Source organism: Protopterus annectens, chromosome 6.part1 (assembly GCF_019279795.1).
Source record: "Protopterus annectens isolate FY-2018-M chromosome 6.part1, PAN1.0, whole genome shotgun sequence".
NCBI lineage: Eukaryota > Metazoa > Chordata > Ceratodontiformes > Protopteridae > Protopterus > Protopterus annectens.
The window spans coordinates 383,135,394-383,163,173 of record NC_056738.1 but is presented as its reverse complement, the minus strand read 5'-3'; the positions used below and the strand labels follow the sequence as shown (position 1 = coordinate 383,163,173).

Here is a 27,780-nt window from a genome sequence, read left to right as displayed (position 1 = left end):
GCAAAAAAAAAATAATTGAAAAAAATTGGACAGAGGCACCATGTGGTAGCTGGTAAACATGCGCTGTCTACTCAAAGGATCTTGTGGGATGTATGGAATAGCAATTCCTCCAAACACCAAGGTATGTGTAGCTCTGACTATTCTTGCTAAAGGGACCTGCTGGAAACCATCATGGTGAGGCGTATCCCATGCATATGTCTTGCTAATACTACTCCAGCTTCCAGATGTGATGTTGTTGCTGCACGTGGAGGAACATATGTGGTTCCTAAGTGCCACAAAGTATAGAAAAAACATTGTTTGGGCATTCTATGAAATAGCCCACTTCCTTCAGATTCTAGGCGCCATTAACTGCATTTGTATTGTTGTCAGGCTTTGTCTGGTCCATATGGACAAGGGTAATTCAACTGCCAATGTACAGGGCATCATACACACTGTGTCTGTATACCACCCAGGCCATTCAGGCAGTAGTCCTATGTGGCACATGCCTGATGCATACCAGAAGTTATGCAGGGTGACTCCTCCAGAGGCATCTTATTGGTGATTCTGGATATGCTCTGGAGACATTGACTCATGGTAGCTGTTTGAAACTCAAAGAAAATGGATGAGATGCAATACAACTGTTGAGATGTGCAGCAAGCTACTAATTGTCTGTACCTTGCTGTAAAACATGATCATATACAGACAGCTAGAGCATCAAGTGACCAGGCACACTGGAGTCAAAGTCAGAGGAGGTGCTGGCTGAGGACTTGTCAGAGGAACTAGTTACAGGGGACAACCATGAGAAGCAGATGGCACTGGCAAAGAAGAGGAGTCTGGTCTACAACAAAATGCCAGATTAGTCAGAACAACTATTGAAACTGATGCTTGCAGTACTACACCCATACCATGCTCTAGAGTGCATTAAGTACCATTTCTATGTATCAGACATCCTCTATCCATATAACACTGCTGTGTGGGAAAAGAACAGTTGCTATCATAAGCACACATGGGGAGGGGCACAGTGACAGGAATCAGCAACAGGTTCTGGTCTGGGGTGGGGGGTTAACAAGCATGCGGATAAAAACATGTATTATGTGTTGGAGATCTGGGGAAGCTAGGTATAGCATGCAGTGAGATGATAGTGTTTTCAGAGAGGTATAAGTGGCTAGCAGTACTGAGTATGTGTTCAGAATGTGTGCCAGGGGACACAGCTTCTGCAGATATAGTTGCATTGTGCTTATATGTGTTCAACAGGTGTTGTTGGACCTCAGATCAGAAGGACGTGGACCACAGATGTGTCTAGCTACAGTTCAGCACCTACTAGAAAGGATGAACCCACAGTGGTGCAGCAGTACATTGTTACCTCACAGTAAGAGGTTTTCTAGCTCAATTCTTGGCTGGGGCATCTACTATGCAGAGTCTGCATGTCCTCCCTGCATTTATGTGGGTTTCCGCCGGGTGCTACAGTTTCCTCCCACATTACAATGATATACATCTGGAGCATTTCTCCTTGGGCTTCCACTGAAAATTGGCTTCGTTCCAAGTTGATCTTTCCCAGTAAACAAATGTTAAATAAATAAAATAAAAAATAAATAAAATGATGACAAATCCCAAGACTGTGACAACCTGTTCTTGGCTTGTGCTTACGTACTCCATGGGTGCCCATTCTGTGCTTCACCAGTCACACCACTGGTAGGTGCAGTGAATGAGGTAGCAGTACATGAATGTGACCTGCCTGATCTGTGGGATATACCCACTCAGGATAGGGAGTTAGGTGGGCCAAGTACAAAATCCCTCAGGTACCTGATCATGCAGGTCATATAGTGCTGTTGTCATCTCTGAATGGTAGAGGTGACATTCACGTATGCCTGCAGGAATGCCTAGCACATCCATTGAGCCATTGTCCCACACAGCACCCATCTAATGCACTGACTGGGAGCCAAGGTGATGGTGAGGAACAGTCTACCTCCCACCTGTTCTTGTGCTTTGTGATTGCACAACTGTCAACTGCAGGTGCATGGGCAGTGGAAACCATGCCTCCTGAAATGGTGCAGTAGGCATGATCTGTCCTTCCACAGGTTAATGTGAAGTGGGGGTGGGTTCCACAGGCAACAGAGCTGTGCCACTTGACATGAGTAATAGTATGCCCTCCACAGTCACCATTCCTAATAGTGGTACCATGGCACCTGACTGTGTTGCCATAAAGCCACCATCACTGTGTATCATGTACCACTGACATCAGACACACTCTGTTCCATGGCAAAGGATGCTATAACCCTAGTTCTTGTGAAAGGAGAGAGATAAACACCCATGTGTGTGATTACAAATATGTGACATTTGTGCAACTCAATGATGCACCCATCATTTATATTATTACTAAATAAAAAATACAGACAATGTACTTAGAGTGATATGCTGTCATGTTTACATCCCAAATGTGTTCAAAAGAAAGAAAAGGAGTGGTGGCATTGTCAAGCATCCCTGAGCTTATGGCTCATGCGTGCCACTAAACTATCTTAATGGCAAAAGTTAATACCAACTCCTGGTATAACCAAAAGAGTTACATTAAGGTGCATCCAATTCAGCTCCAACATCCAGGCCTCTGCTTAGATTCAATTTGCATTCTATTATATTTAGACAGAGATGACAGTAACCCTTCCATGGCAGTCAAAGTGATCTGTGACTGTGGTCCCGATCGTCAGGCTGATCTTACCCTGTGGTCCCCATCATCAGGTTGATCTCACCCTGTGGTCCCCATCACTGCACATCCTCTCCCATACAGTAACATGGGCCTTCTCATGGTGATGCAAGATGATGTTCGTAACCCTTCATTGTACCTGGTGGACTGCCTAGTTGTTGCCATGAAAGGCATTTCCATCACCAGATCATGGCACACACAGTCTTGGAAGTAAATGTCCCTTTTATCTGTCTCTCGTATCCACCATCCATGCACTTGTGTCTCTGAATGGGAGAACTTCTGCAGGCATTTAGTTTCTTGTAGTACCCTGTCAATACCTGTTAATGTGGACAGAGATGTATGTTCAGTGAACAAACATATGCTATATGTAGCACCTACTGTGGTGTGCATGCACCTAAGTTGCTTCTGATCCTCTTTTGTGTTTAACTCTTATCACAATATGGTACCACAGGACAGGTCATTATAGCAACTCCAGCAGAACAGCATGGAAAAGGAGCCTGTACTGGCAAGTGTCCTGTCAGCAGCCTATGCATGCCTTTGCTCACTGAAGCATGGCCATCACATGTTGCACATATGCATATTAGGTCACTATCCATTAACCTGTGCTCTGGTCTCACTTCATGTTGCTCGGTATGCTCCATATCTGCTACAAGTAGACTGAAAGTATGCAGGACAACACTACCTTATATGTCAGTGCTACATGACAAGAATCATAGTGCACCTCATAAAACTCCAAAGCCCCCTACCGAGGTGGGCCACTGCTGGCCACACCTTAGACAAAATGCCAACAATACACACTGTGGTCCTCACACAATTGTCTGCACTTGTCTATGGAGCCCATCCCCCAAATTTTCCATGTGTAGGCATTCAATCCACTCACCTGCATATGACCTGTGCGCCTTACCCCATCACATTATACAATACTGTAATCTGTAAAGCACTATTGTAACATACTGCAGAGCTCCATCTCAAACTTTCCTTTGACCGCACCACCTATCAGGAGTCAAATATATTGCAACCTCCCTCCAACAGCAGCAAAGCAGTAGTAATGTAACTCATAAAGTCTTCCCTCGTGTTATTTTATTATATACACTTACCAAAGCAACTGTAGAGTGACTTCTCATTAGCAAATATCCATAACATGATGAGCACTGCAATGGCTGTAACACACAGTTTTAGGGCTCATAGCATGTCAGTTATGCTAATGAGGCAATTAAGGGTAAATGTCTCTGAACTGCACTTTTAATGCAATCTGTAACAGCTCTAGACTGTGCAATGAAGCTCATACCTGAGCTTAGGCATGCATAAATGAACATGAAGCACAGTGAGCATGTGGGAGGGCTGTAACCTTTGCAGGGCTGCACTTTTAATAATCAGTTTCACAGCCCTCAGAGGCAGTATGCTACAAAGATATACAGGGATCTGGACTCTATGGGGTGCTTACATTTAGGCCATTATGTCTTTCACACCAGCCTAGCATTTTATTTATTTTATTTTACATTTGTTACCGGGATAGTCCGACTAGATACATATCCATTTTCAGCGGATGCCCGGGGAGAAAAGCTCCAAACTTACAAACAGATAAAGACAAGCAAGTTACAGTATATGCACAAACATGCAGACATATTGTATTAACATACAAGTTACAGTCTCACATTTCAAGCCTATGAAGACTACAGTTTATAGTCAGAAATATATGCAAATATTTTACAGTTTCTCTTATCAAACCTATAGGTGCAGCTATATACAGAGTATCTGCAATGTTGTTACAGTTTCTCTTTTCAAACCTTTTAGTGTAAGAGGTAAATTGCTGTGAATGCAAATTGCAGGGATATGGACGTAGATGAGGCTTTAGTCAGGGTTAGAGAAAGGACATAACCAGTGAGTTTTAAAATACTGGGTTAGATTTTTTTGAACTGATTAAGGGAGGGGTTCAGAGTAAGGTCAAATGGGAGTGAATTCCAGGTTTTGCCTACTGAATTTGCAAACAAAGATTCTCCAGATAGGTTGTTAGCTTTAACAGATTGAGCCAAAGTTTTTGTAGTGGAACAAAGTGTCTTAGCATTTTTGCAGGGATGGATAATGTTTTTTTAAGGGAGGGCATTTTTTCTGGATGGTTAATAACCTTGTAAGTTGATTATATTGCATTAGCCTGGGGAGTTCTAGCCATCCTAAGAGGTTTAGGTTTTGACAATGGTGTGTCCTGTAGGGAGTTCCTGTGACAAACCTGGCAATTTGACTGTAGCAGCTGGAGAGTTTGCTGAGATCAGTTTTGTTCAAGTTAGTGAGTATTGGTGAGGAATAGAGTAGAGTTGAAAGCAGATGGGTACGGGCAATGGCAGTCCTAGCTAGAGGGGTAAGAAAAGGTTTGTCTTTGTATAGGGAGTCAAGTTTTTTTATTAACGGTTTTAATAGTTTGGTTTACATGCATATCATATTTGAAGTTGTTGTCTATTATAACACCCAGGAGTTTGGTATACATATCTGGTGAGATTATGGTCCCATTGTTAGATGTTATAGTAAAAGAAGGTTGAGAGGATTTGCGAGTAGGGGAGAAGAGTTTTATTAGGGTTTAATATCAGCTGTTGATTAGAGATCCAGTTTCCCACTGTATTAAAGGTTTTCTGAGTTAAACTAAGGAGATCTGTAGGGGTAGAGGCTGAGCAAATCAGGGTGGAGTCATCGGCATATCGTATACAGGTTGCCTCTGGGATTACAGTGTGGAGGTCATTGATAAAGAGGGAGAAAAGAAGGGGACTTAATATGGAGCCTTGAGGGACACCAAGGGTGACAGGGAGAAGGGTGGAGAGTTTGTCTGGCCAAAGGACAGCCTGCTGTCTTCAACTAAGATAAGATTGAAGCCATTGTATGGCGTGGCTGCTTAGGGATATTTTATTTAGGGTAAGTAAGAGTAGCTGGTGGTTAACCATGTCAAAGGCCTTGAAAAGATCAAGAAACAGGGCAGAAGATAGTCTGATGTTGTTACGGTTGGAATTTATGACATTAGAAAGAGAGGAGGGCTGAGGTGGTACTGTGCTGTGGTCTAAATCCATGCTGGGAGTTGGCCAGAAGATTATGTTGAATAAGGTAGTATAAGAGTTGTTTATGGATAAACTTTTCCATAATTTTAGCCAGAGGGGAAAGGATAGCTATTGGTCTATAGTTTGAAAGCTCAATGGAGCTGCCTCCTTTGTGGAGTGGTATGACATGATATTTTCCGGATAGAGAGGATAGTGGCTTCAGTTATGGTTCTGTTTATCAAAATAGAGAGAGGGGATGCTATAACATCTACAGCTTTTTGCAGGTAGTCTGCAGGGAGGAGGTCAGCTGAAAGGGTGGTTGGTTTGAGTTTTTTAATTAGGGCTCTAATGAGTGAAGTGGGAACTTTCTGGAAGCTAAAGGAGAGAATGTCACTGGGTTTAGGGGGTTTAGCGTTAGGAAAAGTGGGTTTAAGTTTGCTAGCAAGGGCCTGGATGGTTTCTGTAAAGAAACTGTTGAAGGTGCTGGCAGTGGACTCTGGCAATATTTGGGTTGGGGCTGAGGGGGGTTGGAGTTGTGGATTATCCTGTGTGGAGGAGTTTGTTAATACCTGCCCAGAACTTCTGTGGCTTATTGTGGTGTTTCTGCTGTAGATGGTAGAAATAGTTTTTTGGTCTAGTAATATGGATTTTTTTTTTGTATCATTCCTATATTGTTGAAATTTGAGTTGATCTTGTGGGGCTTTAGAGGAGCAAAGGTGTTCCAGACATTATTTCTTTGGATGCTCTTTAGTTGGGTTTCTTTAGTGAGCCAGGGGGCAACTTTTGTTTTAATTCTAATAGAGCACGCAGGTGCATGGTTGTCAAGGATGGCCAGAAATGTGTTATTAAAGTGTGTTACTGCCTCATCTAGTGGTAATTGTTTTAGAATTGACCAACTGCATAATTTAAGTTCTTCTAAGAATTTATTAAGGTTGAAGTTTTTGTTATTTATTATTGTTTTATAGGAGGGTAGATGTGGACATTCAACTTTATGCCTAATAGTATACATTAAGAAATTATCACTTAGATCTTCAGGGAGAGTACCTGATTTGTACATGTGGTGGGGGCTATTAATTAGTATCCAGTCCAGGATACTTTCTTTATTGTTAGGCTTGCTGTCCTAGTAGGGGAGGCTATAGTTTGTGTAAAATCATGTAGGTTTACGTGGGTGGTTGGGGTCTCTGCAGTGCAGGTGTTCCAATCTATATTAAGGTCTCCTAAATCAATGGTCACTTGGGGGTAAGCATTGGATAGCCAGTAGATGATGTCTTCTAGGGTCCCTGAGCTATTACTTGGGGGAATATAGACACATACTATGTTTATACATGTGTTTTTATTTATTTGTAGTTTGGAAATCATAATTTCTGCTTTGTTAAATATAGGTGGTTGAAGGTTGTCTAGAGTAACATTTAGGGTGATTTTATAGATAACAGCAACCCCTCCCCCTTTCGTGGTAGTACGATCTAGCTGGAGTATATTATACCCTGGAGGTAGAATTTCATTATCTGGTGTAGTTGGTTTTAACCATGTTTTGGTGAGACAAAGTATGTCAGGGGAGTAGGTTGTCAGGAGGGCATGGAGGTTGTGGACTTTATTGTTGATGCTTCTAATGTTTAAGTGGCAGGTTAATAGTGAGTTGGGGGGGTCTATTTAGGCTTTGTCTTATGTTTGGGCTGTTATAATTAGAGCTAGTGTTGTCTGGGGATGGTGGCCTACGGTTGGGGTGGATATCCCCATCAATGGTAAGGGTGTGGGGCAAACTAGCTATGAGCTTTACAAATTTATTTATCAGTTTTTGGTAGTATTTAGTTTTGGTGTTAACATATCTGGGTATAACAGGGTGTGTTAGCAGGGGCAAAGGAGCTGGCATCAATGGACATGAATGAGTGGGCAGAAAGGTTTGAGAGGATTGGTGTGGTAGTAGGTTATTTGGGATGGCTGAATCCTATATGGGATTGGTTTTCATAGATGGTGAGAGAATAAAGGGTGATTAGTAAAGGTAGGGTGTAGCGTAGAGGTGGTATTTTAGAAGACTTAGTAAGCATTAGAGACATAATGGGGGGAATATACTTCAGGAAGGTAGGCAACGTAGGTGTAATAGTAGGTGGGGAGACAGTGGAAGGGGTGTATTATAAATTAATTCCTGTTAATGGTTGGCGAAGGAGGAGGAGGGGGTGTTGCTGAGGGGTTATAAACTCAGAGGTACTGGGGACAGGTGGGACTAGGGGGCAGGGAGGGGTGCAAAGCAAGCCTGGAGGACTAGTGGAGCGGGGCTTAACCACACCAGAGTAATCCTCAGAGCCTGTGATTAAAGTAAGAGGCTTTTTTCTTGCTTTTTTTACTTGCTTTAAATTCAAATCTATGTTCTGTGTTTAAACACAGACAGCACCTTGAACAGTATAACTCAGTGAAACTTTTTAGCATTAGGAGCCTTATTTAAGGGCTGGGAGGTTTGGTGCTGTTTACCAGTATGGCTGAATTAAACAGTTTAAGCAGAAAGACTTTAGAAAAAATAATAACCTTAGTTAAGTTTGTTATTGAGGGTAGACCAGTGTGGCTATCCATTTTGTTTTTTAATTCCCAACTGGATGCAGTCCTTCTAACTGTGTGAGCCTTTCAGTAAGAAGAGATAGTACCTTAGTTAAGTTTGTTATTGAGATTAGACCAATGTGGCTACCCATTTTTTTACTTGGGCCTATGTGGTGGCATTGGGCTCCACCATGCTGCCTTGCTGCCCATTGATGCATGTAATGTGATAACCGTGACATGCATAGTTGGGGGTCTGTTACCATTTTCCACTAGACTGCAACCTGTGAAGTGGCCATAGCTTCTAAGGATGCCGAATGTGGAGAGGGCCCTCATGGTGCAAGAAGGAGACAAAAATCTTTCCCCGACTCTGACATAAGGACCACCAAGAGTGCCTGCTGAGGGAATCTTAGGAGGTGTCCCAGTTCAAAGTTTAACATTCAATGCCTGGTTCTGCCTTGCCAGGGTAATGAGTGATTGTGTGGGCATCATCTGCTCTAGACAGCAGTGCTGGCATAAATACATCAGCCTGAAGATGGGTCATCACAACTTTTTTTAACCAATAGGAACAGGAAGTTAAAGAAAGAGTACCAGGGTATTACAGTAAGTAGTCATGACAGGTGGTCACTTGTGATTATTTAGATTTAACTGTTCAGCCATATGTGAGACATGCGATTTGGGGATTTCGTAGACATCCTTCTTTTTTTAATGTTTATCAGTTCAGGGTGAGACAGCACGTTAATCTGTTGGAGGTGCCTGGCAAGCGTCTCTAGGTGCAGGGATATGTATATACAACTGATATTATGACTGTATATATTTTAAATACTGTAGCACAGACCAGTTTTGTAGAACTACTGCCTCATTTGCACATTGTATTCTGCTTTTATATGCCTACTATAGCACATTCCTTGGTGATTTAGGAGGAACTGTTTTATAACCCATCCTGTCTCCAGGGATTGTTGCTAGCATCAGAGCAATTCTGTCTGACTTGACAATGGGTGTTCCACAACCATACCAGGTGTCATGCTGTACACTGGGCCTGTGTGTTGATATTTGCACATTGCCATACCTATTATTCATATATGGTGCTGTGGCCTGCTTGGCTGGCATTATTCTTCCACTGTCCATTCAAACCCCACTAAAAAGCCAGTTACACATGGCATATCATGGGTATGCATCAAACAGATGGCCAGACAAGTTTTCATAGTTGCTGTTCTATATCATGTTATGTTACTGCCTCCAGATATCTGTAGCCCATGTTTATGATATTTTTGCTTCTGTGGCTGTACCTTTTTTTCATGCCATGGCATGGTCACCAAAGTGAGGTCACCATCTAATTGGAGCTTGTTTGTGCACCTTTGCTCCTGAGGTTCATCTAGACAGCTTCCAAGTCATGCACTGTTCACTTGTAACCCATACAAGGGACAGGTTAGATGACATTTAACTTAGGCCTGTGGCACACTAAATAATGTAGCATCCTTTGATCAGGCAGGTATATCATATCATGTTTGCCACTGCATAATTAATGGCATTTTATTCCAGCAGGGACTGTTATGCTACACAGTGTAATAACATCAGTGATAACTGATATATTGTTTATAGCTTTGTTTCTCTCTCCATTTATGCTCTTATTTTATTTAGTGTCTGCCAACATAGTGGATGTGGTAAAATAGCAGCCACCACACATCTAGCTATCTTGCCACTGTTTTCCAGATCTCTGTCAGTCTCCAAGTGATCCTATCGCAGTTTGTAGATGGTAATCCTGTTGGAGGTGATGCACTGTGTTTTCTGATGCCTTTTTGTGGTCTGCCTCTGGTGGGAGTGAGTTGAGGGCCTGGGGACAGCCTTAGTGGACTGGCAGATGGATGTCTGCCACTTAAAGCACAACCACTCATGACTGGCAGAGTTGCACAGCTGCCTGGATCTGATCATCGACACACCAGTGTCTGGCCCTCACCATGAAAGTAGTCATGGAGGTGAATGATCTCTGGCTGGTTGTGACACTAGGAAGTGTGGAAGGCAGTTGTCACTTCACCTATCCCATCATGGCGTTCCATTTCCTTTTGTTTCACCTCTCTACCCATCTCTGCAGAATCATATGAAATATGAATTTTTTTAAGTCACGTAGAATGACTAGTTAATAAGTTAAATAACATGCATAAATGATATGGTAATTCTGGAAAAAAAATTAAAAGAGGTGTAAAGGACCTGTAGTTATATACAATACATACAGATTTAATTATGCAAGGTAAAATACAAGGGAAGAATAACATTTTGCAAGGATATACAGAGCATTAAATGTAGTAAGTGGGAGATTTGGAAAGAGGGTTTTGTTTATGTTATGGCACTCTCACTGAAACAAGAACATTTAGCTTCATTAGAAAGATGCTTCACTTTTGACTGAAATTTGCGGTATGACTGAAGTATTAAACCCCATTTTACTATATTGATAGCATTTTCTTGTTAATTTTCTGTGTCAAAATCGTACATATAACATTCTTGTAACTTGCATTTAGAATTGCTATTGTAAAGTAATTGTTTTTTATTAAAAAAGATTTTTATAAAAATTTTTAGCAATTACAAATGTATGATAATTATTGGCATGTAATTTACTCAGTGAAACTAAAAGACTGTTGTTCTCAGGTATGATAAAACGTGGGAATGAGATATAAAGGCTTTGCATACTTAAGCAAGCATTTCAGGAGAAATTATTTTCGCAATGTTATTTTTTTAATTTCATCCATCCATAAGCAGTTACATACACGCCCGATTAATTCCGTACAGCTATTTTTTCCAAGTCTTAGGTGTATACAGTCATCAATTAAGACTTATACCAAATATAATCTGGGGACATTTTAATATTAAATCAACTTTAGTATAAAATGAATGAACCATTCTCCAGTTAGATACAAATATTTTCTAAGTTACTGGAGTTGTTTTCCAGTTTTATCATTTGTTTGATGACTGAGAAACCCACCACACATAAATAAGACACAAGGATTACAGCCATCTGAACTATAAAAAGAAAAAACATTCAGGCACTGATTTTTGTTTTACTTCATGCTACTTTTCAGTCTCAGTTAACTTTTTATTTTTGTCTAATAGTTACTTATACAAGAGGTGATTAACAGATTTCTTAGCGAATTCCGACTGTATCATGCTGAATTATTATGTGAAATAGTTTTATTAAGCAGTGAATGAGAGGGAAGTCACAGTTAATAAATGTTTCGCTTTACTTTTCTGTAATATGCCATAATCTCAAGCCACCTGTGCTTAAAGTTACTATCCGTATCCTCACTGTCTACTAAATTCTATACTCTCTGTTTTTTTAGAAATGCAAGTCATGCGCATATCCTTTGCAGTATTTGGAAAAGGCTGCGTATCAGGAGCATTCATCTGTGCATATCTTTATACATTAGAACTGTACCCAACAGTGATCAGGTAAGCAAATAACCAAAAAAAAAAAAACAGTGTTATCCTCAAAATTCTGTTTGCTCTTGAAAAAAAAAGCATCTGCCATCAAATGATTTGATCTATAGGAGACATCTGCTGGGTTCTAAAAAAATCAATCAAGCAAACAATTAATGCAGATGAGCTTTGCAATGATGTTATTTACTTTAGGACTTTTAATAAGAAAAAGTCAGATGTCATTTACAAAGTAATACTAACAGGCCACTGGGACTTGTGTTTCAGGGTGGTACCCAATTTTTTTAATTGTAAAGGAAAGAGTGAAATGCTTTACAAACGTTTCAAACCTGTTTGTTAAAAGCATAACAACACATTTGTACAAGTCTGACACAGACAGAAAAAAAGAATGGACACAGTGAGGGTGCACACCAAATATAAAAAGTAAAATGCTGTCATAACTAAAACAAATGGCCAAATATATTATAATGGGCATTTAGTTTCTTTCGTTCCGTCTAAGTTAACTTTTGTCATGTGCCTTATAAGTTCCTTCAATGACCTATGCACTAGCGGTTAACAGTAAAGTAATTCATATTCTTTGCTGAGATTTTTATCGGTCATTATTGTGTGACTTACCCATTAAATTCACATATTTAGTGACCACTCAGACCACTCAAATACTTTGTCATGGTTAACTGTTTATAAAAATGTGTCCTGTTCATAAAATTATAGTGGGCTAGAGATATGTTAAGTATGCTTGGCTGTAAACCTGTCTGTATTTTATTCAGCAATCCTATCTTTTCTATATCTTTAACAACAGCATAAAGGTCACTGCATCTCCATCAGTTTAGGGACAGTGCAGAAAAGGTTAATAGTTCTCCAATAAGTAATGCACTTTTATCATCTTTACATTGGTATATTGTCAATGATATCTGGATCTGAATGATGACAGGAAATGCAGTTAAATCCACACACTCAAAGGACAATTTTACTGTTTTTTAGATATAAAATATAGAATTACTTACCTAGAAGAAGCACAACATAGATCACTGAATGAAGGATTACATGATTCCATATGACTTTGAAAGCTGAATGCCAAACACACATAAAGACACGTTTACAGCACTGAATATAAACACTGTAAGAAAAGAAAATACTTGCGTAACAGAAAATATAATAATATTGTTACCGCACATAGTGTGGTAAATGGAATCTCATATTGCAATATCTCAATTGACCCCAATTATAACCTAACATGATAGCAAAAACAAATAAATAAAACCAAAATTGAACCTAAAAAATAATACTTAGAATATTCGATATACTTTTGGGTACCATTCAGTACTTAAACCTAGAAATTCAAATAACTGCAAGCCTGAACATATTAAAAAAGTCAGCAACTGCTGCCTGACTGAGCATATGCAGAGTGCACCAGTTTAATTTCTCCATGTCTTTTGGGTTTCTAATACCATGACAGGAACATACCCCATTCCTAAGTCAAAATATGTTTAAAGTTTGAGAAATTAGTATTGTTTCAATCTTTGATGTTAGTCAAAAGTACTCTGCAGCACTACCAGTGTGCCCAAAATTGACTCCTGCAATTCATGTGGAGTTACATGTATCAGTATGCATACATTATATACTATACACCAGTAATATGTGTTTACTTATTAGAAGACAGCAGAATACACTACAACCATACAAACAAATGAAAAACTACACCCTTAAACTGTATTAATTTAAAATTATTTAAATACATGAGTTGATAGTTCAAATAGGACCACAGCAATGATTTTTTTTCTGGGGGGAGGGGATTAAACCTACAGACATCTTAATACCAGTGCACATAAGCTTAATAAGATGAGCCACTTTTCCTGCTATACGCGGTGGCATGCAGAATCAAAAAGCTAACTAATTCTAGTAAAGAATGCTAGCACTAATAAAGGTTGTCCTGCTCTACAAATGTAATTTACCTTTTTTTTTTTAACTTCTACCTGTAACTATGCAAACACATGCATCTTTCATACCAGCAGCTATAGTTACCCCAACACTCTAGTTTGTCTCCATGCATCTCCCTTTCTTTCAATCTCATCAGGGGCTGGAGATAAAGAAAGAGCAGAATGAAATGGTGTATGGTGAAATGGACTGTTGAAGTATTTGGTTAGTTAGAATTCTATACTTACAGTATGGAGGTAGTGATTATAGCAATAACCCATGCCTGGGTGTGGGTAATGCTGGATTTACCCACAGTTGGCGTGGTTTGGTCCCGAGAGCGAAGCCCGAGTGGCCAAACAAAGCCAACCGTGGGTAAATCCAGCATTACCCACACACAGAAGTGGGTTATTGCTATTAAACAATGACATTATTTAAGAAAAAAAATAATTACTTTTCTTAAATAATGGCATTGTATAATGCCTCCTTGCTGCCCTTCCACAGCTGTCTGGTATTCCGCGGCAGTTCTGATGTACTGCGCATGTGTATGCCTACGCAGTACATCAGAGCTGAGGGCAAAAGCAACGGAGAAAGCAAGATCTCCATTGCTTTTTACTGTTTCGCTATGTTAAATGGGTTTAACATAGCGAGACAGCTTTAAAAAAAGCAACGGAGAATCACCGTTGCTTATTTTAAAGCTGTCTCGCTATGTTAAACCCATTTAACATAGCGAGACAGGTTTAAAAAAAAAAAGCAACAGAGAAAGCAAGATCTCCGTTGTTTTTTACATACTGTGTCGCTATGTTAAAGGAGTTTAACATAGTGAGACAGCTTTCAAAAAAGCAACGGAGATCTCCGCTGCTTTTTTTAAACCTGTGTCACTATGTTAAACTCCTTTAACATAGCGAGACAGTGTTTTAAAAAAGACTTATACTAATGGAAAAAGTCCAGGCGACCGGACCTTTTTCCATTAGTATAAGTCGATTTACAACGTGCACGCTGGCCAATCAGCGTGCACGTTTTGGAATATTAATGGGGGGGTCATGGTATAATGTGCAATAACCCACTAGCTAAGGAGGTCAAGCTTACAGTATTTCAGGTCATTGTAGTAGTGACAACACTGTTCCCTAGTACATTGGATACCCATAGCACAGGTGATAGCCTTCGCAAATCTATTCCAAGCATTTGCTTTATACTGTCACCCAATATAGCCTTCCTGCAGGAGGCTTAGGCTGTAATTTTTATGGAGGATGACCGGAAAAATCTTGGAGTCCTTCTCATACAACCTGTATGCTCTAAAAGGATCACTACCCTCACCTTCTCCAGCCATACTTGTCTTTCCTTCAAAGATCTAAAAAAATGGCAGGGAACTGTCGCCCAAATGACTTCTTGCATGTTTCATCCTCTGAACAACAATGGTCACCTCATTTGTGTAATGGATGGGAACATAGTAAAATATTGGTACTGTATTATTATGGTTTTAGTGGTGTGTTAAGGTGTGAAGCATGGCCATTATCCATCCCTGGGATTCCTGCTCATAATAAATGCACAATAGTGACGCCATCATCCGATGGTTAAAGATGGCACGATCAGTGTCTTAGCATTCCATCTATGCAAGTGTGGTGCACTGTCACTCATAACTTTGAACTAATGGGTAGCATGTTGAGCACATGCTAACAGTTTACCAACAACGTTACTTATAAGATCACAGCTAGGTGGGCATGTGTCTTGCTACAGTTAAAAAAATGTTCTTTTAATGAAATCATATTATTCAGTGTAATTTACCATGGATATTTAAAAAAAATAGTGCTAAGATTTGAATTTGTGTCACACCCTTTCAGTGTGTAAATATAAGGAATATGGCTCTTTAAAACTTAAATTATGAAGCATTACAGTACACCCGAGTTGTATGAGCATGATGATTTCCCAGTCCCTATTACCTGGGCTTTCCATGCATGCACTAAGAATACCACAGACATGTGCATGGCATTGTGCAGAATCCAGCACAATATTTATCAGGTTTATTCATTGGGCAGATTGAGCAATTCAGATACAATAATGAGATGAGCCTTAATTAGCATACTCATTGTTTCCAGAGGGCGTAATCTATATGATAAAAGTGCAACTAGAGCCAAAGATGATTATGCCAAGGAAAATGGAAACATTTTTTAAATACAGAGGTATGCTACTGCAAGTACCTCTTGCTAGATAATGCCACTGTCTCCTTCTGTGAATGCATTGTTCTTTTTAGAGCTTTTTACATGAACAAATTAATAGGTTAATGTATGTTATTTACTATAAAGCTTGGAACTGTTGTTCATTTTTTTCTCAGTGTAGCTACATGCATAAGCCAATGCTCCCTGATGGTTAACATTGCAAGTGTACTATCTGTAGTAGAATATAGTCATATTACTGTGTTGGTACATCACTGTAGGGTGGTGCATTGTACTGCTGTTTACTTTAAACATATGTGATTACAGTTTATGAAATTTCTATCAAGGTTGTAGCAAATGGTCATTATACTTGTCAGGTTAAGTGCTTGTAAACTTGCATTCATGTGCTGGTATTTTTGTGGTGGGGAGGAGGGGACTGTGCTTAGGAATCAGCTGATGGCTGACATTCAGTACAAGTTTATTTTGGAGATACAAATATTGGATTTTCAGGCCCAGCTAATTTGTAGTAGATGGACTGTTATTAGAGTATGTCTGCTGAGATTTGTAACACCCATTTTAATTCCAATGTGCTTTCTATACCAAGGGAGATATGCCAAAGAAACCAGCCCAGAAATCCCTGTCCACTCACAAGCCTAAGTTTAATGACATGGAAAATTATGATTTGCCACTGGTTTGCCAGAAAAACACAATTTTATGAAAAATGGACCAAAAATATGAGGCAAAAATCTTGACATTCTGTCAAAATTTGTACAGTTGAGAGGTATGATAATTGTGCTACTGCTATTCTGTTTCTGAACTTACACAGTTTATATGGTTTATTCTTTGTTAGTAGGACATTTAAGCAATAAACGATGACGTGGGTGTGGTATATTGAAGATTTACCAACAGTTGGTGTTGTTTAATCATGAGGGTAAAGCCCGAGTGATTAGACAAAGACAACCGTGGGTAAATCTTCAATATACCACACCACAGAGTCGGTTATTGCTATTATACAATGACATTATTTAAGAAAAAAATTATTTACTTTTGTAATGTCATTGTATGATGGCTCCGTGGTGTTCTCCCACTTTCTGAGGATATCCCACTGCTTTTTTTGAGGTACTGCGCATGCTTATGGGACTTTCGTTTCCACGCTTACGTAGTATATCAGTGCTGTGTGATGGGTGCTGTATATAGGAAGCAACAGAGAAAGGAAGATCTCTGTTGCATTTTTTTTTTTTTTAAAGATACTGGGACACTGAAGGTGCAGGAGAGATGGAACATAGACACTAAAAGGATAATCAGGTCCGTTTCTCTAGTTTTTCATAAAGTACCTGATTATTCTTTTACTTTTGTCTGTCCAGTCTCTTTAGTAGGTTTCAAGTGTCCAGTTTTACAAGTTTATAAGTTTCTTTTATCTTTTTTTTCTTTTAAGAGAAAGAAAGTGAAATTTTTATGGCATATATTAATGGAAAAAGTCCAGGCGACTGGACCTTTTTCAACTAACTAGTATATGTTCAGATTTACAATGGGAATGCTGGTTGGGCTAACCAATCAGCATGCAGCTTTTTGAATATCAATGGCCAGTCATTGTATAATTAAGTATATATTTCATTTCATTTGTATATTTGCATATTTGCCTGTACTGGCTGATAAGTTTTATCTATTTTATAAGCTTTGTCTTCTTACCTTTCAAGTCATCAGGGCTTTTATTCTGGCATCTGGTGTTACACTTAGTGCAGAAACATACCTCTGAAATCTGGATACTCATTTTAACTGTTGTGGACCTACGCAATGACTATTCACATCAGTATAAAGATGAGGTACGTGGATCTGGGATTTGCAGAGTCATTTTGCAATTGCTTTCTGTTACCAGCAATGTTTCTTTATTTAGTATAACGTCCTGTTTCTTATGTGCTTTTTATTTAATACTTAATGCTTTTCTTCATATTAAACATACACATACAATTATTTGTTTGAATAGGACAGATATTTTGGTTAGCTCCTACTTTATTCCACATCATTATATATTAGATCCTCTTCCTCCTCCTTCTGGACTCAAACCTCAGTCTACTTCTTGAGCTCACATAGTTGCACGTATTAAAACAAAAAATTGTAAGGTATCCCATTTTAAAACTAACAATCTCAGAAGTGTTTAGCCCATCACCAGCACTCCCTTTCATTGCCACTTGTTTTCCCTGCTGTCATGCCTGTTTGCTTTGAATTTGCTCTGATGTACAGCTATAGATAGGCACGGACAGCTAAGGTCAACAAGAGGATACAACGTTACAACAATGTAGCAACCCAGAGATCATAAAGATAGTGTGCATTACCAGTTTCACTGACAGCATAATACTAGATGTTGGCTTCTGATATTCAAGAACTTCAACTAAACTATTTTGTTGTAAATATAGTGTATTTGCAGATATTGTAAATCAATACGTCTATATTCAGCATCTTTTAATAGCACTTGATAATTGAGTGACTATGTACCATCTCACTAAGTACAACTGGTGTTAAGCTTGTACTAATATGACCAGTACTTACATTTCTACATCCTAATACTTTTCAATCAGCACACAGAGATACAGGCTTATAAATATAACCAAGTACATTAGTGTACAGCTTTCCATTACTATAATACTACTAATGCTCATGGTCATACCATATAGACATAATCAAAAGAATTATCTGTAAATGTGCATTCTCAGAAAAATGTTCATAAGGTCTGAGGCAAAGTTCTGTCACTCAGGGTGACAGTAAGGTGGCTCTTTCTTCACCAGAGCAGAAGCGTAGCTGGTTCAATGAGTGCCCTGGGCCAGTACTGTGATCCAGTACCAAACCCCATTCAAAGAAAGAGCATAAATAAATAAATAAATAAAATAAAAGCCAAAAAGCAAAAAGAGTGGAGTAGAACTACATGATGGCTCCAGGTTAAAACAAAAAGCTTTAAATGTAAAATGTAAGCGCTTTCACGGTTTGAAATAACTGCTTCCTCAGACGTTCAAATACAGCCTAAAAAATCTCCCTTTCATAATGCTTACTTCACTTCCTCCTCAGATAAAAGCAATTAAACAATTAAATATTTGATGCCATCTTAAAGCACAAGCAGAGCTATAAGTTAAAAACCAATGCACATAAAATACAAGTCGAGAATACATATGTATAAGGAACATAATTATATAACGAGTATAAAAAATACATACATATATACAAATATATATAACAAATATATAAAGCAATAGTAATGTGTGCATCAAAAAATGCCTATAAAAATATGGCATGAACTAAATTTTCAATCACTCAGTTGAATAACTGAACAAAGAATTTAATTTTAATTTTGTATTTACCTATGCAGTGGTCTGGCTTTGTGTACCTGTCTGATGGGAACCTTTTCATTCAGGCCCTTCCCAGTGTCAGCCCTCATCCTGATAATCCATCTAGTCTCTAGAACCTCAAAATCTGTACTACGCAGACACAGCCAATGATGAAAGAAGAGTAGGAGGCCATGCTAGAAGAAGTAAGATGTTCATTAAGGAAATGAAGTCAGGAAAAGCAGCAGACTCCGATGACGTCACAGCAGATGTGATCAAGGTGTCAGGTGAGTTACAGGAAAAATGGCTCCTGAGAAAGTTGTAACTCAGATGACTGAAGAATAAGCTTGCTAGCATCAGATTACAGGAACAAAGGGGATATTCACAGCTGTGGACAGTATAGAGGTATCAAACTCCTGTCACATGGAATGAAAGATCTGGAGAGGATGACCATTACATGAAAACACAGAGTAGTAGAAACTAAGATGGGATACAAGCAGTTCATATTCAGATCAGGATTCTTCACATATAACCTGATGTTTGCAGTGAGGCAGTTGAGAAGAAACTAGAGATGAGGAAGGAGCCTAACCAGGCATTCATAGACACACAGAAAGCAAATGGCAAGGTTCCAAGAAAGCTGATTTGGACATCCCTCTAATGGTGTGAAGTACCAGAAACACTGGTGGGACAAGTGCAGGCTATGTACTAGGATCCAATGACACAAGTACAAACAGCATGTGGACTCACAGAAGGGTTCCTAGTGGGAGTGGGCATGCATCAGAGTTCAGCTCTGAGGTCATTGCTGTTCATATTGGTGATGGACTACATGGGCAAACAGGTCAGAGTGGGCGGATCAACAAATTTTATGTATATGCAAATGACAGGGGAATGAAGTGCAAAAGTGAAGGCATATAGGATGAAACTAAGTATAGATAAGACAGCTGTCATGGCAGCAAATGAGGCAAATCAGAAGCAGCTAAGAATTGATATACATGGGAAAACAGTTGAAAACGTTAACAGCTTAAAGTACCTGGGATTGGTAGCTGATAAGAAGGGACGTCTGAATGAGAAGGCCAAATTTAGAATAAGAGGGACTACTACCAACTGTGCCAAACTGTTAGGTGTAGTAAATGACAGAAGAATACCAAAGAAGCTGAAAAAAGTAAGGTGTACAAAACAGTGGTACAAAAACCTGGACAGTAAAGGCAGAGCAGAAAAGGAAGCTAGAGGTGATAGAGATGAAGGGCCTAAGGGAGGTGATAAGATCTACACTGTGGGACAGATGAAGAAATGAGAACATCAGAGCAGAAGCCCTAGTAGCTTCAATTGCAGGGATGGTCAAAAAGAACATATTACAGTTGTTCCAGGCACATGTACAGGAAAGGTGAAGAAAATATGGGACAGACGAGAAAAAGGCAAGAGGAAACAAGCGTGTCCAAAGTGATGGATGGATTTTGTGAGAAAAGACCTGTGACAGTTAGGAGAAGAAAGGAGATGTTCACTGAAATGAGAGAGAGATTGTGACAGCTGATGAACACCCTGACCCATGTATAAAATGGGAAAGATGGTGTTAATGATGATGATGATGGTGATGATGATGATGATGATGGTGATGGTGATGATGATGATGATGGTGTTAATGATGATGATGATGGTGATGATGATGATGATGATGATGACAATGACGATGATGCTGCTGCTGCTGATGATGATCATGATGGTGATGATGGTGATGGTGATGGTGATGATGATGATGATGATGATGGTGTTAATGATGATGATGATGATGATGGTGATGATGATGATGATGGTGATGATGATATTAGTGGACAGTTAGACTTCTCTTGCCCATGACCACCTATCAGCTGAATATCACTGAATATGTCTTGATATCATGGATGACCACATTCATTACTTTATGCTGAGTAGATGCCCATAAAGTGGGGGAGGTGCTGTGAAAGTCACAGATTTATGCACCTCAGCCATGACTTCTGATAACTATGGGTCAGAAAAAAAACATTCGGTAGTTGGTCTACTGAAACCATTTGATAGGTGCTCTGCTGAGATGAACATGTACACTTAAAGATGATTTGAACTGTGTATTGCATAGCTCCATGTGTATAGGTTCATAGGTTCATAGGTTCATACTAGGCTATCTGCCCTGGGGCAATTATAAGCCTAGCCCGATTCTGTATGGCTTATGCCACCCCTTGATTTGAGTATACTGTGCCCTTTTTAAGGTTTAGTTTACTGTGCCTCTGTCTAATAGTGACACGGGAGTAATCCCTGGGACAAACCTACAATCCCCCATCCACCTATCGAGATTCTTCTTGAAGAGATTCAGTGAGGTGCTCTGCCTCACATGAACTGGAATTCTATTCCAGAGCGAAGGGAGCCTCTGGGTTATGAACCTGTCCCTCCAGCAAGTTCTATTTATTTCTGTGTTGAGGTTCAAGTCCCTCGAGTGTGTGGCTCTAAGGGATTTAGATTTACTGAGGTGGAACATGTCCATTAATTCTGGATTTGACATAGCTTTGTATGTCAGGCATAGATCGCCTCGAAATAGGCGGTATGCAACTGAGTAGAGCTGGAGTTTTTTTAACCGAGCAGCATATGGCATCTGTTTGAAACCCTTGATCCTTTTGGTGAGATACTTTTGGGGACTTTCTAATTGCTGCAGGTGTCGGGTAAGGTACATCCCAAAAGGGGCATTGTATTCTATGATGGGCCTGATGAGGGATGAATAAAGGGGCATGATTACCTCTCTTGATCTAGATGTGAAACCCTTCGTGATGAGGTGGGCTATGTAGAAGGTCTTTCTAACCACTTTGGCAATGTGGTTTTCAAAGGAGAGATTGCTATCAACTTGGGTCCCCAGGTCCCTAATAAATTTCTCTGTACTTAATGGGTTTCCGCCAATGTGGTAATTTGTGGGCACACTGTTTTTGCCAAAGGGTATGACTATACATTTTTTGGCATTTAGCTTTAAACCATGGTGCTGGCACCAGTTATCTGTCTCTGTGAGACCTTTTTGAAGGATGTTTGTGTCAGCTGGAGAGTCGATTATGGCACCCAGTTTGCAGTCGTCTGTGAACTTGGTGAGCCATAGTCCTCCCACGTTTGCCTGTACCTCAGAAAAGTATATACCGAACAAGAGTGGTCTCAGGACAGGACCCTGTGGGACACCACTTGTGACCGGTTTTGAGTCTGACATGGCTCCAGCAACTCTCACTCTGTGGGTTCTGTCTTTGAGCCAGTTTGCGACCCATCTTGTGACATAGGGGTTTATATTTAAGCTGGATAACTTATCTATGATGCCCGAGTGGGGTATTGTGTCAAATGCCTTTGCAAAGTCCAGATAGGCTGTGTGGACTACCTTCCCTTCATCTATGGCTTTGGTGACTGTTTCAAAGAAGTCAACCAGGTTCAAAAGGCAGGATCTGCCCTTGACAAAGTCGAACTGGGTAGGATCCAGTGTCTGTACGTCCCCAATGTCTTTGTTTATGAGCTCCATGATGATCCTCTCCATAGCCTTGCAGACTAAGCTAGTCAGGCTTATGGGGCGATAGTTTCCAGGGTCTGTAGAGGCTCCACCTTTGTGGAGTGGGACCACTGTTGCTGTACGCCATTCTGTGGGCACATATCCTGTAGTGAGGCTGAGATTGTATAGCTGTTTTATTTGAGGGATTAGTTCCTCTTGGAGTTCATGTAGGATGCAACCTGGGACGCCATCTGGTCCCATGGAAGCAGTATTTTTTGCTTTGGAGAGGGCAGCCTTCACCTGAGCATCAGAGATGTTTGGGAGGCAGCCCTCTGCCGGAATAGATACTTGCTCTTTTGTGGGGGAGGGGGTGCAGAAGTTTGCACTGAACCTGTCTGCCAGGATATTGGCGATGTCTGTGGGTTCAGTGTATTTTTTGTCATTTAGAATCAACTCAGCACAAGTCTGGGAGTTGCATCCCAGGTTCCTAACATAACTGAAAAAAGCCTTATGATTGTCTTTGGTGTCCTGTGCAATTTTTCTCTCGAAGCTGGCCTTGGAGGATTTTATGAGGGATTGTAATTTTTTGCTAGTACTGATCAGAGATGCCCTCCCTATTAGGGATTTTGCTCTATCATGTAGCAACTTCCTCCTTCTGTTGTACAGTTTATTTATGGCAGGGGTCCACCAGACTGGACGCCTGCCTTTGGATGATTGGGTCTTGGTTTTGTTTGGGATAGCATGATCCATGCATTCCTGGAGATATCTATAGAATACGTTTATATAGGATTCTGCAGTTTGGGCTATAGTTTTCACTGGCCCTGGGGCCTTGAAGGATTCCACTTTGGTTTTGAGAAGTGAGAAGTTCGCTTTTGAGAAGTTTTTCACTGTGGTTTTCTGGGCTGGGGGTGGGGTCGGGATGTGGACATCCAGTGAAATTAATTTATGGTCTGATCTTACCAATGAGGGATATACTTCTGGTGTGGAGCACAGAGTCCCCATGTTGGTAATGATCAGGTCTAGTATGTTGTCCCCTCTTGTGGGAGTGGTGACTAGTTGTTCCATAGCATTTGAGTTTATAATTTCTTGGAACCTTTGGGCTAAGGTGCTGGGACTTGAGTAGTGCTCCCAGTCAATGTTTGGGTAGTTGAAGTTGCCCAATATAATGGTGTTCGGAGAGATCTTCATGTTCTCCAATGTTTTCAGGAAAGCCGAGTGGGATTCCTGACTTTGAGAGGGTGGTCTGTAGGATGCTATAAACTGAAAAGCAGTCTTGCCCACTGTTAGTTGCACATGGATGGTCTCCGATACTTCGTGCAATGCCACTAACCTGGAGGTGTGGATATCCTTGATAAATATGGAAACTCCCCTCCTTTTGTGGTTCGGTCTGGGTTTGGGGGCAAAAAGCATGATATGAGGTATAGCCTGGTAGTGCTGGGGGGCTCTCTGGAGCCTTGAACCAGGTTTCTGTCACTGCACAGATATCAATGTTCTCCATACTGAGGAGAGCTTTGAATGCGTGCATTTTGAGGTTAAGACTTCTGGCATTAAGCAGCATTACCCTTAGTTTCTTGTTCCTTGTGCTGTCTATGGGGGTGGGTTTGACTTTTGAGCCTTGCGTAAAAAAGGCACTATGGGGGTGGCAAGAGCCTTTGTCAATATCCAAAAGCCCAGTGGTGACAGATGCAAGCCATCCCTAGCGAAGCAACGTGGCTTGTCGAGCATGTCATCCCAGGCTGACAGACACTGGATCCCCTTTGAATGACACCAAAATTTTAGCCAATTGTTAAAATCGATCATTTTGTCTTTGTACTGTGGCATCATTCTAGGTGAGGGTAAGATGCTGCTCAAGGTCAGGGTCATACCAGCCTGGGCTACATGATCAGAGAGCTCCTCTATGTCTCTTTTCATGTAGTCCAGGGAGGTACGTCTCAGGTCATTCACACCAGCATGTACAATGAATGAGTCATATTTGTATTTGCTTTGGAGTGACCTGAGTGCTTGTGTTATGTGGCGGATCCTAGCACCCGACAGGCAGCTCACTGTGACCTTCTCTTTATTCAGCCTGGTGAGCGGGACGTCAGTGTGTCTGACAATAGAGTCACCTATTACAAGAGTATCAGGTGTGTTATTCAGCCTTAAGGGCTGTGGCTGCTTGGCACACTGACTTTGTGGGATATGTGTTGTGCGTGTTTTGTTTTGAGGTAGCATTTGCTTGGATGTCTGCTTTGGAGGTCTCTGTTGTTTAGGTAGATTTTTATTTAGAGCCTCCGAGTATGTTTTTGTGTATTTATGTGTTTGGTTCGCTAATGTGGTGGGACTATGTGAGACTGGAATTGTGTTGTGTGAGGTTACCTTCTCCTCCTGACTGGTTACACCAGTTTTGAGATGAGAGAGCTCAGCCTCCAGTTTGGCTAAATAGTTGCATCTCTCACATATATTTGAACCTGTTTGGAGGAGGAGAGGGTTGTCCGTGTACATGAGACAGTTGTAACATTGCCTCAAAATTCCCAGATTCACCAGCTGGACTGGAGAGGAAACCATTGACTGACCTTTGGACATGCTAGAGTAATATAGGGAAACTGAATTTAAGACGGACCAATAGTGGACAGGGTAATCGTAGAGAGTATAAGAGTAAGTAGTGCTTATGGTTTAATAGTGCTAACTTGTGGGATTACTTAATTGGACCAGTGAAGGGCCTTAGAATGAGAATATGGTGTTTAAATTGAGAGATAGAGCAGTTCTAAGGGAAAAAGTGAAGAGCAGACTTTGTGGAGCCAGGAATAGTTTAAACCCAATTAGGCGGCGCTGCCCTCTGTTGCGCTATGCACAAAAAAGTGCAAAACTGCGCAAAAGAGAGTTTTAAGAGAGGAAGATGGAGTTTGGAATTGACCCAAAATGGCCAATAAAACTACAGTTTCAAGTCAGTATGAGTCAGTATGAGTTTATATTGGGTTTGTTCTGCTGTAGAGTACTATCCAGTTTGGTGCATTCTTAAAATCCTGTGTTGGTGAATGTGTATGGATTCAGTCAGAGCACATGTAGCTGGATAACTACATGTAATGTAAGTATATATATATATATATATATATATATATATATATATATATATATGGGTCTAATGTATATAATCGAAAACTCACTTTTTTGAAAATAAACAGTAGACCCACTGTTACATGAAAGTGCACTTAAGAAAAAGTGCAATTCCATGAACACCGGTTCAACGAACCAATAAAGAACAGAGAAACATTGTTTTTGCACCACCCCACACACCCCCCACTTAAATATACCAACTCCGAGATCGCACTAAAGTGGGGAGACATGTAAATTCCCTCTCCCCACTGTAGTGTGCTTTGGCACCTGTGTTCCTTAACGGTTTGTTGAACCGTACTTCGCAGAAGTGTACATTCACTTAAGTGCACTTTCGCGTAACAGAGGATTCACTGTTCGTTTTCAAACAAGTGGATATTCGGTCTTTTACAGTAGACCCATATATATATATATATATTAAAAACCAAAGGCAGCTGTTGCAAGACAAAGGCTTGGTAAATCCTTTATAAGCAGAAAACACCAAATCCAGTATAATACAAAGCAACGTTCTTCCAAGATAAAACTACAAACAACAGAAAACAGCAGTATTAAGAGCTTTTGTCTGGTAAATGACTTCATATATATATATATATATATATATATATATATATATATATATATATATATATATATATATATATATGGAGCTATGTTGATAGATCAAAAGTACGTTTCAGTGAAACATACATGAGCCAACTCACTTTTGCGAAAGTGCATTTTATTGAAAATGCACTTTCGCGTAAAAAAAAAAAACACCAAAAAACCTACACAAATAAAACACTATTCACATTTATGCAGGGGGGCAAGCCCTCCTGCACCCCTATGTGGGGGGCTGTGCCCCTCAATCCCCCTACTTTAATATTCTCACTCCGAGATCACACTACAGTGGGGAAAAGGGAATTTTCCCTTATCTCCACTGTACCATGATCTAAGCAAATTTGCTTAGTTGTACAATCAGCACTACATCTTGATGTACAGCTAAATCTACATGCAAACTGCATGTTTTTTTTCTTTTTCTTTTTTTTGCGAAAGTGCATTTTCGATAAAATGCAGTTTCGCAAATGTGAATTCACTCAACTACGTTTCACTTAAACGTACTTTCGATATTCCTAGTTTTGCTATGCTTCTCTATCGCATGTTCATTCCTACTGTTATTTCTATAGCTAATCTTACTTCTGTGTTGTCTCGCTGATGTTTATTCTTTTTCTCTCTCAGTTCCATTGAAATACCTAACCTTTTAAAATTTACAGATACAATGAGAACTATGGAATGATAGCTCACAAAGCCTAACAGATATCAGTTCTTTCAAAATACAGCAGAACCTAATTAAAATGAACCTTCTGTCTGTTACAAAGAAAAAAAACCCATAACGCTTCCTCAGTAAACATTGGCAATATAAGAGAAGGAAACAGTGAGAATATCATTAATATAGGTTAATAAGGAAATGATAAACAAGGCTGTAAATATGCATATGTTTATGCAAAAAAAAAAACATAACACTAGAACGGAAAAAAGAGAGGTTAATTAAAAAAAAATATTGTGGCATTTAGATTAGAGGGCAATTGAGAGCTGATGTCAATGTCCCAGTTTTGGAGAAAACCTACTGTTTACTGAATTCCAGTTAAGTGATGCTCAGAACATCATAAATGGAAAGTCACTAGGTTAGAGTCTGAGTAAAGGGAGTCAATGAATTTTGTATTTTTCCACCTCACTTTACTCCATTTCTTGTGTGACCTCAGTGTTAGTATTTATGTAGTATCGGTACACATCAGGTGCACCTCCTGAAAAAAAAAGAAAAAATATATAGTTTCTGTGTGCTTTGTAGCTATGGGAATGCTACTGTTTTGAGTGGTGACTCTCCAAGGGTTTAATTCACTTAATCATATGTTGGTTAAATGAAATGTGATAATTCATAACAAATCCAAGTTTTGGCATCCATGTTTCTTCTGTGTTCAGTATTGCAGCAGCCATTTTGAATGACAAAAGCTAGCATACTACTAAGTTAGTATGCACACTGGTGTTGCCAAGACTTGCAGTGCAGCAGTGGGTGAATTTATGGCTACTGTAGGAAGTACTACATACTCGCTAGCCAACTGTTTCTTTTTGTTTTCTTTAAACAGGAGTGCATTTCTTGTAGTCAGTACATTGTACCTGATAACTAGACATACATGAAGCATATAAC

The 27,780-nt window shown here is 39.9% G+C and overlaps 1 protein-coding gene across 1 annotated transcript in view; it reads left to right on the top strand.

Annotated features, from left to right (window-relative positions):
• The window catches only part of LOC122805295 (solute carrier family 22 member 6-B-like), a 183,451-nt gene that overhangs the window by 151,843 nt on the left and 3,828 nt on the right, over positions 1-27,780 (top strand). Inside the window, exon 8 of the mRNA XM_044075383.1 lies at positions 11,556-11,664. Coding sequence (XP_043931318.1) covers positions 11,556-11,664 — 109 coding nt within the window. The remainder of the gene's footprint in view (positions 1-11,555; positions 11,665-27,780) is intronic.